At 46.6% G+C, this 13605-nt stretch overlaps 1 protein-coding gene across 1 annotated transcript in view; it reads right to left on the bottom strand.

Moving 5' to 3' along the window:
* Window positions 1-175: 175 nt before the first annotated feature.
* wdr33 (WD repeat domain 33) overlaps window positions 176-13605 on the bottom strand; it is a 41327-nt gene continuing 27897 nt past the window's right edge. Inside the window, exons 13-23 of the mRNA XM_039004457.1 lie at window positions 12190-12276; window positions 11825-11964; window positions 11567-11677; window positions 9934-10701; window positions 9561-9621; window positions 5914-6151; window positions 5397-5489; window positions 4570-4730; window positions 4311-4418; window positions 3714-3914; window positions 176-1676 (exon numbers count right to left, since the gene is read on the bottom strand). Of these exons, the coding sequence (XP_038860385.1) occupies window positions 1564-1676; window positions 3714-3914; window positions 4311-4418; window positions 4570-4730; window positions 5397-5489; window positions 5914-6151; window positions 9561-9621; window positions 9934-10701; window positions 11567-11677; window positions 11825-11964; window positions 12190-12276 (2081 nt within the window). The 3' untranslated portion in view covers window positions 176-1563. The remainder of the gene's footprint in view (window positions 1677-3713; window positions 3915-4310; window positions 4419-4569; window positions 4731-5396; window positions 5490-5913; window positions 6152-9560; window positions 9622-9933; window positions 10702-11566; window positions 11678-11824; window positions 11965-12189; window positions 12277-13605) is intronic.

A 13605-nucleotide genomic window follows, 5' to 3' on the forward strand; every position in this document is an offset into this window, starting at 1 on the left:
ACTACTAGCCTGGTCCCAGATGTGTTTAATGTCTTGACTTCTATGGTCATTGCCACTCCAAACCAGGGAGATGGCAAGACCGATCTAGGACCAGGCTAAGGGTGTACAAGTACACACTCTTCCTCCACCTCCCCACACTGTCATTGCACAAAGAATGAAAGACCAGAAACGAGGGTGACATTTTGCACACATTTCTATTATAGTCTCATACAAAAAAATGGACAAAAGCAATATGACAATCTCATGACAAACTGTACATTTAGAAAGAGAGGAAGGCCGCCTCGATATTCAGGGGAGCCCGGCGATGAGACAGTGATTCTTCTTCTCTCCATTATTGGACATTTAAAAATGAACTTAAATTAATGGAGCCGAGGACTTGGGGGGAATAACACATTCAACGCCCTGTTCTGTTTGTTAACTACCAGTGACAAACAGGACTGCTGAGCATCCCAAATGGCACCCTATTCCCTATATAGTGCACTACTTTTGACCATACCCCATATGGGCCGTGTTAAAAAGTAGTGCACTATATAGGGAATAGGGTGCCATTTGGGATGCAACTTATAGCCGAGGACCAAATCCTCTCCTGGAATAATGAATCTTGAAACGGTGGGCATTTTCAGTGTGGCGCAACAGCCTCTGAACATTTTCAGATATAAATGTAATGTACAGAGTGGACATGGTTCTCTATTCTCCCCAAAACAAACAAAAGTTGTCTGATCTGTACATTGTATTCCTATCGGCAAAGTTCAATGTGTCCAACTGCGTAAAATCCTGGACTCTTTCAATTATGCGTGGTTGATACAGTACATGTAGAAAAGAGAAACTATGGGCAGTTCACATTATCACATGAAGTGTGTCCAGGGGTTTATTCAGGAGGGTGCAGCATTACAAAACATTAAGACAGAAATATGTTGAGAACAGACAATTCTTTCTCATGCAGAATGAGGAATCCTACCAATGCCTGTCTGCAATGTTCTAAACGTTGCACCCTCCTGAATAAACCCCAGGTTTCTTGCAATGCTTTGTTCAAACCACACTGACAAAAACCATTCTGTTATGTGGCCCATGTCTGAACTTGGAATAGAAACCTTGACCAATCAGTGATTGCTTCAGCTTGTCGTGTCCAATCAGGCCACTAGACAACACCTGCAGCGACCAATCAGGATGAGTATGGCAAAGAGCCATAGGGCGGAATCTGTCGTCTAAAGGATCCAAATGTAAAGATAGCAACTCGTCCATCCCGTAGTGAGAGACCTGAGGCTTTCGACACATACAGCAATAAAGGCCCTTTCCCACTCCACGAGGCCCCTATACACACAGTAAACAATCCATCCTCCAGCCTTACAAGCAGGCCTGAAGAGGTGTAGTCTGAGCCCAGAGATGATCCACTGATCTGGGGGACAGGAGGTGGCGGTAGTGGTTGTGTATCTCTTTTTGGTCCCTGTCCTCTTTGCAGGGGGGGGGGGGGTGAATAGGAGGGAAAAGGGGATGGGGAGGTAAGAGAGTGGAGGTTTGGTGGGGAGCAGGTAGGTGGATTGGTAGTGAGTTGTTCCTTCAGTCCTACCGGCCACGCCCTCCTCCCCTGGGGGCCCCGCGGGGCGCCCCCCTCCAGCCCCCTCTGCCGCCGCGGGTCGAGGGGCCGTAGCCGCCTTCCTCTCTCTGGGGCGGTCGGCCTGGAGAGAGCAGAGGGAAAAGACTAGGGTTGGACTCCGTTCCATTTCAAATTAGGACATAAAACCACTTAACCCTAATACCAACAAAGAATGACATGCAAAGACAGATTATAGAAGTCTCAATACAGTGCATTCAGAAAGTATTCAGACCCCTTGACTTTTTCCACATTTTGTTACGTTAGTCTTATTCTAAAAAAAAAATGTTCTTCTTCTTTATACCCCTCAATCTACACACAATACACCATAATGATAAAGCAAAAACAGGTTATACATTTTTGCAAAACTAAACTGAAATATACATAGGTATTCAGACCCTTTACTCAGTACTTTGTTGAAGCACCTTTGGCAGTGATTACAGCTTCGAGTCTTGGGTATGACGCTACAAGCTTGGCGACCTGTATTTGGGGAGTTTCTCTCATTCTCTGCAGATCCTCTCAAGCTCTGTCAGGTTGGATGGGGAGCATCGCTACAGAGCTATTTTCAGGTCTCTCCAAAGGTGTTAGATTGGGTTCAAGTCCGGGCTCTGGCTGGACCACTCAAGGACATTCAGAGACTTGTCCCAAAGCCACTCCTGCGTTGTCTTGGCTGTGTGCTTAGGGTTGTTGTCCTGTTGGAAGGTGAACCTTCACCCTAGTCTGAGGTCCTGAGCGCTCTGGAGCAGTTTTTCATCAAGTATCTCTCTGTACTTTGCTCCGTTAATCTTTTCCTTGCTCCTGACTAGTCTCCCAGTCCCTGCCGCTGAAAAACATGCCCATAGCATGATGCTTCATCGTAGGGATGGTGCCAGGTATCCTCCAGGCGTGACACTTGGCATTCAGGCAAAAGAGTTCAATCTTGGTTTCATCAGACCAGAGAATGTTGTTTCTCATGGTCAGAGTCCTTTAGGTTACTTTAGGCGGACTCCAAGTGGGCTGTCATGTGCCTTTTACTGGAGGAGTGGCTTCCGCCTGGCCACTACCATAAATGCCTGATTGGTGGAGTGCTGCAGAGATGGTTGTCCTTCTAGAAGGTTCTCCCATCTCCACAGAAGAAATCGAGCTCTCTGTCACCATCGGGTTCTTGGTCACCTCCTGTCCAATTGCTCAGTTTGGCCAGGTGGACAGCTCTAGGAAGTCCCGAATTTCTTCCATTTAAGAATGATGGAGGCCACTGTGTTCTTGGGGACCTTCAATGCTGCAGACATTTGTTGGTACCCTTCCCCAGATCTGTACCTCGACACAATCCGGTCTCGGAGCTCTTTAGACATTTCCTTCGACTTCATGGCTTGGTTTTTGCTCTGACATGCACTGTTAACTGTGGGACCTTATATAGACAGGTGTGTGCCTTTCCAAATCATGTCCAATCAATTGAATTTACCACAGGTGGACTCCAATCAAGTTGTGGAAACATCTCAAGGATGATCAATGGAAACAGGATGCACCTGAGCTCAATTTCAAGTCTCATAGCAAAGGGTCTGAATACTTATGTAAATAAGATAATTATTTTATTTTTTATACATTTCTAAAAAGCTTTCATTATGAGGTATTGTGTGTAGATTTTTCTTTAGTTAATCCATTTTAGAATAAGGCTGTAACATTTTTGTTTTTTTATTTCACCTTTATTTAACTAGGTAGGCCAGTTGAGAACAAGTTCTCATTTACAACTGCGACCTGGCCAAGATAAAGCAAAGCAGTGCGACATAAACAAACATACAGTCAATAACACAATAGAAAAAGTCTATATACAGTATGTGCAAATGAGGTAAGATTAGGGAGGTAAGGCAATAAATAGGCCATAGTGGCGAAATAATTACAATTGAGCAATTAAACCCTGAAGTGATAGATGTACAGAAGATGAATGTGCATAACATAATGTGGAAAATGTCAAGGGGTCTGAATACTTTCCGAATGCACTGTATACTGTAAGAGAAATAAAGAGACATGGTGGGCTAGGCTAGTAGTTCAAAGTCTCCATGACATGACAAGTAATGGATACATGACAGCCTTAGCATCAGTCATTGTCACACAAATACCCCCCTAACCCCTCTCCCCTGTATACCTGTTGTCCTGTCCTCTACCCCTGCTCCCGGGGAGTCTTGGTCTCCGGTGCCCGGGCCGTCGTGCCACGGGCGTTTGCGTGGGGGCAGCGAGGCCATGTCCATGCCCTGCAGGGAGGAGGAGCGCTCACGGCTGGCAGGGGACGGGCTGTCGTGCGGCGGGCCGTGCTCGGAGCGCTGGCCTTCTCTGTAAGCCTCGTGACCTGGGAGCACACAGGCACACACAAAAGCACACACACGCAATTACATGAACACAGTAATTTCCCAACAGGGTCAACATGGGGGAGATGTGGATAAAACGGACACTATTACTCACACTACTTGTGGCACTATTTATTTCATAACCTGGCGCTGAGCTGTCAAAATGAACCCCTAAAAAATGAATTCCTTAGTAGTGTCGCACTAAAAATCCTCTGGGGCTGCCATATACATTGACTAGTCCTTTCACTACCTTGAACCTGTACTTCACTTGGAGTGAGACTGGCTGCTAGCCATGATTTCTGTAAGGGTTAGCCTACTATGCTATTATTTCCTTATGGCTAGCGTTGGGAGCTGTTGGCCTGCCACGCAACCCTGGTTCGATAAGACAGCCCCTTTACCTTGATCTTGCCCGCCCTCCCAGGCCTCCTGACTTCTGCCTCCCTCATAGTGTGGGGGGAACTCATCAGGGGTGGGGAGCAAGCCCTGGCGTCCACCTCCACCACCTCCTGAGGTAACAACCGAGGGATGAATGAAAGATAGGACCCATAGATTGATGGACAGATACAGACAGACGAGAAAGAGGTAGAGAGAGAACTAGATGAGGACAGAGACAGATCATAAAAGAGGGACAGACAACACAAACTCAGCTGGTCTCACCTCCTCCTCTGGGTGGGCCCCCTCCTCGGGGGGGTCTCCCCCTCCCACCGTTGTCCCAACCTCCGGCCATCTCATTTGAGGTGTCAAAGTTCTCTTCCGGCCCACCAAACTCATCAGGGAACCCCCTCCCCCCAGGGCGACCCTGTCCAACCCCTCTGTACCTGCACAGAAAAGAGACGCCGTTTGAGTGGAGATACAGAACGCCCGTTGAAACATCCACGCTCCACTGTCCATGCTTTACCCTTTCTTTCGAAAAAAGGAGAGGTTCACATTTCAGGACACTAAGTAAAGGCTATAAAACAAATCACATACGATTGTGCTTACTCTCAGCAGTGTGATATGTGATACTGCAACTGCCAGTCCAAATACATGATTCAAAACAGAATCTCAGCTTCTGTTTTTAGAGGAAACATCCACTAAGAAGATAACTTGGGCAATCCAACGTGCGTTAAAAAGCAGTGCACTAGACAGCCGACAATGCGCCTTTTAAATTCATTTTCCCCAGACGTTTGCAGAGATTGCATTCAGGGTGAACTATGCACATGTCGGCTCAAGTGTAAATTACCTTTAAAAGTCTGCTATAATGCGCTGCTCTATAATGTGACTTGGATTGAATCCTGGCCTTGGTATGCATAATTTCTGTGTTCTAGCTTTCACAGTGTATTTTGACAGTAACGTAGTTAGTAGGAAAGTTGGTCTGCGGGTTTGTAGACGAGTTTGTAGGAAGGCTAGGTTGCCAGTTAGGACAGTTTGTGAGTTAGTAGGAAAGCTAGGTGGCGAGCTGGTAGGCAAGTTAGTCAGTGAGTTAGTAGGAAAGTTAGACCCACGTGTCGTCTGAGTCCTGGCCATGCCTTGGTGGAGGCAGTCTGTCTCTCTGCCTCTGGTCAAACTCCTCTCCTGGACTCACATAACCACCAAACCTGACATGCACACACGCACATAAGCCGATAGTTTGAGCAACCCGAGGCAGAAGCAACCTATAGATCCACTAATATAGTAAGTTAAGGGTCAGAGCAAAGGTAGGTTTGAAAGACGAAGGTTGGGGTTAAGATGAGAATGATGAAAAAGTAAGTGAGAGGTGAGATTTAAGGTGTAGAGGTACAGGTAAACACTATGAGAGCAAAGGTGAGATTTTAAGTAAGTATAAAGATGTAGGTTAGAGAGCCGGTAGAGGTGGCGGCACAGACGTTAAGTAAAGACAGACGCGAGGTTAAAGGTCACAACCGAAAAGCAAGGTAAGCTCACCTGTCGTCCCTGCGGCCTCGGAACTCTCCCCCATCACGGGGGAATCTTTCCTCAGAAGAGCCCCAGTTTCCCCCATTCCCCCCTCCTCCCCCTTGCCCTCCTCCTCCCCCTCCTCCTCTGTGGCCTCCCTGGTATTCCTGGCTGGACCCTCTCCTCCAGCTCTCCTCCCCCCGTCCGTGGAAGTCCTGGCCACCTTCATTGAAGTCGTTGGATCGGCGCCCCTGCTGAGAGTCTCCCCAGTAAGAACCAGAGCCCTGGTCAGGGCCCCCAGGGCCGCCCTGCCCCTGGCCCCCAGGTGGAGGACCCATGTGGTGGTTAGGAGGCCCTCGGGTATCTCCTTGGGAGAATCGGAGACATCAAAACAGAGGGCACATACTGAAATGTAAGTCAGACAAAACATAAAGCTCTTTCAATGGAGAAACGCCATTGAGAATGCTTTTTAGTCCAGGACTAGGCTTAATCTGTGTCTGGGAAACCGGCCCCAAGTGTTTATGCCAGTAAGTATCAACTGTATTTTTTACTACAGTATGTGTTTGAAAAGTCATCGTCCTTGGTTACTTCAGTAATGTTTACATACCGTTTTATCCACTTTACATGTATATACTGTATTTTAGTCATGCCTCATCCTCTATAACTACTGCTGTACACATTTTTAATTTTCATATGCTGCCTTTACGCACCATTATATGTAAACTCTGCAAAAAAAAGAAACGTCCTCTCACTGTCCTCTCCCTGTTATTTTCAGCAAACTTAACATGTGTAAATATTTCTATTAACATAAGAATCAACAACTGAGACAAACTGAAATAGTTCCACAGACATGTGACTAACAGAAATTGAATGATGTGTCCCTGAACAAAGGGGGGGGGCAAAATCAAAAGTGACAGTCAGTATCTGGCGTGGCCACCAGCTACATTAAGTACTGCAATGCATCTCCTCCTCATGGACTGCACCAGATTTGCCAGTTCTTGCTGTGAGATGTTACCCCACTCTTCCACCAAGGCACCTGCAAGTTCCCGGACATTTCTGGGGGGAATGGCCCTAGCCCTCACCCTCCGATCCAAAAGGTCCCAGACGTGCTCAATGGGATTGAGATCCGGGGTCTTCGCTGGCCATGGCAGAACACTGACATTCCTGTCTTGCAGGAAATCGCGCACAGAACGAGCAGTATGGCTGGTGGCATTGTCATGCTGGAGGGTCATGTCAGGATGAGCCTGCAGGAAGGGTACCACATGAGGGAGGAGGATGTCTTCCCTGTAACGCACAGCGTTGAGATTGCCTGCAATGACAACAAGCTCAGTCCGATGATGTGACACACTGCCCCAGACCATGACTGACCCTCCACTTCCAAATCGATCCCGCTTCAGAGTACAGGCCTCGGTGTAATGCTCATTCGTTTGACGATAAATTCAAATCCGACCATCACCCCTGGTGAGACAAAACCGCGACTCGTCAGTGAAGAGCACTTTTTGCCAGTCCTGTCTGGTCCAGCGACGGTGGGTTTGTGCCCATAGGCGACGGTGAGTTTGTGCCCATAGGCGATGTTGTTGCCGGTGATGTCTGGTGAGGACCTGCCTTACAACAGGCCTACAAGCCCTCAGTCCAGCCTCTCTCAGCCTATTGCGGACAGTCTGAGCACTGATGGAGGGATTGTGCGTTTCTGGTGTAACTTGGGCAGTTGTTGTTGCCATCCTGTACCTGTCCCGCAGGTGTGATGTTCGGATGTACCGATCCTGTGCAGGTGTTGTTACACGTGGTCTGCCACTGCGAGGACGATCAGCTGTCCGTCCTGTAGCGCTGTCTTAGGCGTCTATTGCAATTTATTGCCCTGGCCACATCTGCGGTCCTCATGCCTCCTTGCAGCATGCCTAAGGCACATTCACGCAGATGAGCAGGGACTCGGGCGTCTTTCTTTTGGTGTTTTTCAGTCAGTAGAAATGCCTCTTTAGTGTCCTAAGTTTTCATAACTGTGACCTTAATTGCCTACCGTCTGTAAGCTGTTAGTGTCTTAACGACCGTTCCACAGGTGCATGTTCATTAATTGTTTATGGTTCATTGAACAAGCATGGGAAACCTGCCTAGAAGTCCAGCATCCTGGAGTCGCCTCTTCACTGTTGACGTTGAGACTGGTGTTTTGCGGCTACTATTTAATGAAGCTGCCAGTTGAGGACTTGTGAGGCGTCTGTTTCTCAAACTAGACACTCCAATATACTTGTCCTCTTGCTCTGTTGTGCACCGGGGCCTCCCACTCTTTCTATTCTGGTTAGAGCCAGTTTGCGCTGTTCTGTGAAGGGAGTAGTACACAGCGTTGTTTCCAGCTACAATAGTCATTTACAACATTAACAATGTCTACACTGTGTTTCTGATCAATTTGATGTTATTTTAATGGACAAAAAAAAGAAAATTACATTTCTAAGTGACCCCAAACTTTTGAACGGTAGTGTATATATACATACACACACACACATACATAAAATACACACGCCACATACTTCTGCCTCCACTCTTCTGGGAAAGCTTTCCACTAGTTGTTGGAACATTGCTGCGGGGACGTGCTTCCATTCAGCCACAAGACCATTAGAGAGGTTGGGCACTGATGTTGGGCAATTAGGCCTGGCTCGCAGTCAGCATTCCAATTCATCCCCAAAGGTGTTTGATGGAGTTGAGGTCAGGGCTCTGTGCAGGCCATTCAAGTTCTTCCACACAGATCTCAACAAACCATTTCTGTATGGATCTCACTTTTTTCAAGGGGGCATTGTCATGCTGAAAAAGGAAAGGGCCTTCCCCAAACTGTCATTGCATGCTAATTTCCCTTCACTGGAACTAAGGGGCCTAGCTCGAACCATGAAAAAACACCCGCAGACCATTATTCCTCCACCAACAAACTTTACAGTTGGCACTATGCATTGGGGCAGGTAGCGTTCTCCTGATATCTGCCAAACCCAGATATCTGCCAAACCCAGGTGATTCATCACTCCAGAAAACGCATTTCCACTGCTCCAGAGCCAACGCTTGGCATTGTGCATCGTGATCTTAGGCTTGTGTGCAGCTGCTCGGCCATGGCTCCATTTTATGAAGCTCACAAAGAACAGTTCTTGTGCTGATGTTGCTTCCAGAGGCAGTTTGGAAATTGGTAGTGAGTGTTGCAACTGAGGAGAGACAATTTTTACGCGCTACAGCACACGGTGTTCCCGTTCTGTGAGCTTGTGTGACTAGGCCACTTCACGGCTGAGACGTTGTTGCTCCTAAACGTTTCCACTTCACAATAACAGCACTTACAGTTGACCCGGGCAGCTCTAGCAGGGCAGAAATTTGACAAACTGACTGGTGGCATCCTATGACGCTGCCACGTTGAATGTCACTGAGCTCTTCAGTACGGGCCATCCTACTGCCAATGTTTATCAATGGAGATTGCATGGCTGTGCACTCGATTTTATAAACCTGTCAGCAACGGGTGTGGCTGAAATAGCCGAATCCATTCATTTCAAGGGTTGTTCAAATACTTTTGGCCATGTAGTGTATTTATATTCCGGTTTCTGACATTGCTCGTTCTGATATTTCTTCATTTCAGATTTTTTTTCTGGATTATGTGTATATAGTTTATTTTTTACTGCTAGGTATTACTGCACTGTTGGAGATAGAAACACAAGCATTTCGCTGCAACTGCTATAACATCTGCAAATCTGTGTAAGCGACCAAAAAACGTTGATTTTATCTTAGACTCATGAGAATTTGTGTTCACCTACCTTTGCCATTGGGTCCTTGCTGTCCCATCCCATGCATCATGGGGCCAGTGTTTTGTCCCACCTGTGTGAAGTGTTGTTTTTAGGATTTTAGACTTTTTGTAAACAACACAAAGGGGCGTTTCAATAAGCATTGAATTGAACCATCTTGGATCATTTCATATTGCACACAAACAGCCCTACTGCTTAAATATTGAATTTGAACTCAATGTAGCTAGCAAGTTGGCTAACCAACAAGACAATGTTGCTACAATTTCCCCAGATTAACATTTACCTCTTTAGATTCAACAAAAGCTCTTGCCACATTCTTATGAAATTAGCATACCTTCATATTTCTGACATTTATTTTGTTTTACAGCTAGTTTGACAATCTCACCTGGTGCTGCATGTAGGATGGAGGCCCCTGCATGTTGCCTGGTGGGCCCTGCATATTGCCTGGGGGTCCTTGCATGTTTCCAGAGGGGCCCTGCATGTTCCCGGGGGGTCCTTGCATGTTACCCGGTGGGGGCCCGTGCATCCCACCTGGGGGTGGCCCCTGCATGTTGCCCATCCCATGCATGCCCCCCATGCTTGGCATGTTGCCGTGTGTCCTGGGAGGGTTCTGCATGGGAGGCCCCATCCCCACCCCGCCCTGCATGGGTCCCTGTGGGCCCATCATATTCCCCTGAGGGGGCATCATGCCCCCCTGTGGTGGAGGCCCCTGGCCTCGAGGGGGCCCCATCATTCCTCCTGGTGGGGGGCCCTGCATGTTTCCGGGGGGGCCCTGCATCCCTCTGGGTCCGGGAGGCATGCCGTGAGGCCCCTGGGGGCCCATGTTTCTGTGGGGGCCGGGGTGCCTCTGCATGCCTTGGGGCCCATGGAGGTCAGGGGGACCCATCATGCCCTGAGGAGGCCCCTGGTGGTGCTGGGACCCTGGAGGGGGGCCCATCTGGCCCGGACGCATGAACGGAGCCTGATTGACGCCAGGGCCCATGGGGGGCCCCATGTTGTGGGGCATCTGCTGAGGGGGCATGGACTGGGGGAAGCCCTGAGGAGGTGGGGGCATGGTTCCTCCCTGACCAGGGAAAGGTGGCATGGGTCCTTGTGGACCTCCCGGGGGAGGCATGTTCCCATCCATCTGATTCATACGGTCCATCTTCATTTGCTGGGGAAAATGATTCAGCCTATCATACCTGATTCAGCGTATAGTTTAAAGGGATAGTTCACGTTAAATCTATATCTGAGTAAAATTACACTTCCCTTCAGTTGTGTCTGTCTGAAGGCCCATGTTGAAATAATCCATAATAATCTACTCTATTATTTATTTCTAATAATCTATTATTTTCGTCAGATTTCATGAATGGAAACAGCCGAGCTGGAACGTCCTCAAAAACACTAGCGTCGATACTCGCAAGAACCTGTTTTCTTTCCCACGAGAATGTTATTTTTGCAATAAAATTCATTTTTTAATGCTCTGATACTTCTTATGTTCACAGGTCAGTTTTGTTCACATCTGGAAAGCAATACAGGTCTAAGAGCCTGCCACAGGGGATGACGTCATCACTGGAAGATGCATACAGATGCTCTGTGCTGTGGCTACGTGAGGACATAGTTCCAGTTCTGAGTAACCAAATTCCAGCAATTATTTCAGCAGTATGCACGTTAAAAAAATCCCTGCTACCTCCAACTGCCAAACTTAGTTTGAAGTGTTTTTTAGGGAGTTTCGGCTTGTAGTGCAGCTTTGCTAACATAGGTCCGGCCGTTTCCGTTCATGAAATCTGACAACGCTAGCCAGAAGTAAATAATGGATTATTGTGGATTTTGTCACCATGGGCCTTCAGAAACAACTCAAGTTAAGGCCCAAATATAGATTTCGCATGAACTATCCTTTTAATCTGAAACAAATGCCTGTAGCTGCACTGCAGGGCTAGGTTTGTTGACCATTGACCTAAAATGCATTTCTCTTGCAATCGCTCATTCATGTTACACATTTTTGTCACATTTTTGTTGTTTCAAAGAGGACCTCTCACCTCTAGCATCATCGGGTTGGTGTTGGTCTTCCCATCCATTTTCTTCTCATCCATCCTTTCTTTCTTCTCTCCTCCCGGTGGCACGAGAGGCACCTTATTATCTGCCCAGGCCTGAAGGAAGGAAAGGGGGAGGAGACAAAGGAAGTGAGAAAGAGTGAGAAATTTCACGGAGCAAATACTCAAATTTACTCACAACAGACCCGTCTTGCTTCGTTTTTCTTGCTTCTTGTATACAAAACTGAATCAAGACTAAGTTACCTGTTGGAATTGGGCAGGGATGGGTTTGGCGTAGGGGACCTTCTTCTGTGGCACTTTCTTCTGGTCTTTCTGTAAAATCTCCTCAATCCCCCAATCCAGACCTGGGATGCTCATCTCCTCCTCGGCTGCAGTCTCTTTATCTTGAGAAAATCAAACAACGTTACCCATAGTCCACCAATCTACCACGCCAACCTTGCTGGAACTGTATAGACCGTGGAAGTCACAGCCCATTGCTGCAACTTTATTAGAGCTAATTCAACTACAAAACTAAACCTTAACCCCCCCCCCCCAAAACCATCTCTTTGACTTAGACGAGACAAAGAATTGTTTGAGAAGTGTGAATGTGTGTACGTGTGTGTCCTCACCGCTTGCCTCTTGTTCCATGGCAGCTTTGAGCTGATCGGGGATCCCCATGCCAGGAATGGCAGCTAAGCTGTTTGGCTCCATGTCATCTGGAAAACAAACAGACCCAGAACAACAAGTCAAATGGTGACACCATGTAACCTTGACCGGACACGTTAAAAACATTTTTTTCTACATGACTTCAAACACCCACTATAGAAAACATTCTTTAAGGTGATCAACATGTGTCCTCCAAATTCTGCCAAATATTTCTGTATTTAACTAGATAGTTCAGTCCTTCAGTTTGTTACTGAGGGTGAATACAAGGCTTTCCAATTGATAGCTATACATTTCTTTGCAGCAATAAGACCTAGATTACAAAACCTTCTAGACAAAAATGAAATGATAGCACAATACTGTACATTATCCCAAAATGACCATGCAATAAGAGTTCCTTTTTGCATCTCCAACAGAGATGTGACATTTCTGGGTGCATTACATGCATTCTGGCAGGAGTGCATGAAATGTCCTGTGAATGATCTTAAATTGCAGTAGTTTATGTCTTATGAGCAGGTATGAGCATTTTCACATATCTGTGACGAATGGTTCTCCTCAGTTTTCCATTGTTTCCTTCTAGGTTCTGAACCATCAGGTAGAGTTTCAATCAACCCTTGATATAACTTGGCAATCAACTTCTTTGGCGTAGCAGCTTCTCTCAGGATTGTTTCTATGCTAGATGCCTTCAGTTCATCCAGATTCTGTTGAAGCGATTGTACTTAAAGAAATCAGCCTTGGATAAGCCAACTCTTTCTTGTAATTGATTGAATGACAGTAGAGATCCATCATAGTACATGTTCAAAAGTCATGATGCCACTTTGGTGCCAGGACTGAAAGGTGTTGTCACTAAACACTAGAGGTAAGGTGGGGTTATTCCAAATAGGGGTGCCTGGCGATATTGGTTCTTTTCACCTCATGAATTTATATGAATTCTCCCAAACACAAATGGAATTGAGAATCATTGGATTGTCCGTTTCTGTTTTCCACGCCTTGGACCCGAAGTAGTGAATCTATTTTAGATCATAAAGGTGTAACATTTATGGCTTAGATAATCATCCATGCACAAGGATAATCTGCTGTCTATTGCTTAGTGAACACAGTTGTGCAGCCCAGTAATCGAGTACCACAGTATGAGTCATAATATCCATAAAACCTAGCGGTCAAACAAGGAAATTGTTCCAATAATTTTCCCACCATACATTTTTCCCATAGGGGATTTTAGAAACACTTAAAAATAAGGGCTGTGTTACGTGTAGGCTTACCCTGGCGTGACGTTTTGATAACCGTGTAAATCTCTCTAGGACAAGGTGAGTTACCAATATATTCGCCTGTATTTACCCCCAAAAAATCAAACGCTAATTAGCTGCTAATGTGGCCATCAA

Source organism: Salvelinus namaycush, chromosome 11 (genome assembly GCF_016432855.1).
Source record: "Salvelinus namaycush isolate Seneca chromosome 11, SaNama_1.0, whole genome shotgun sequence".
In the NCBI taxonomy this organism is placed as follows: Eukaryota; Metazoa; Chordata; class Actinopteri; order Salmoniformes; family Salmonidae; genus Salvelinus; species Salvelinus namaycush.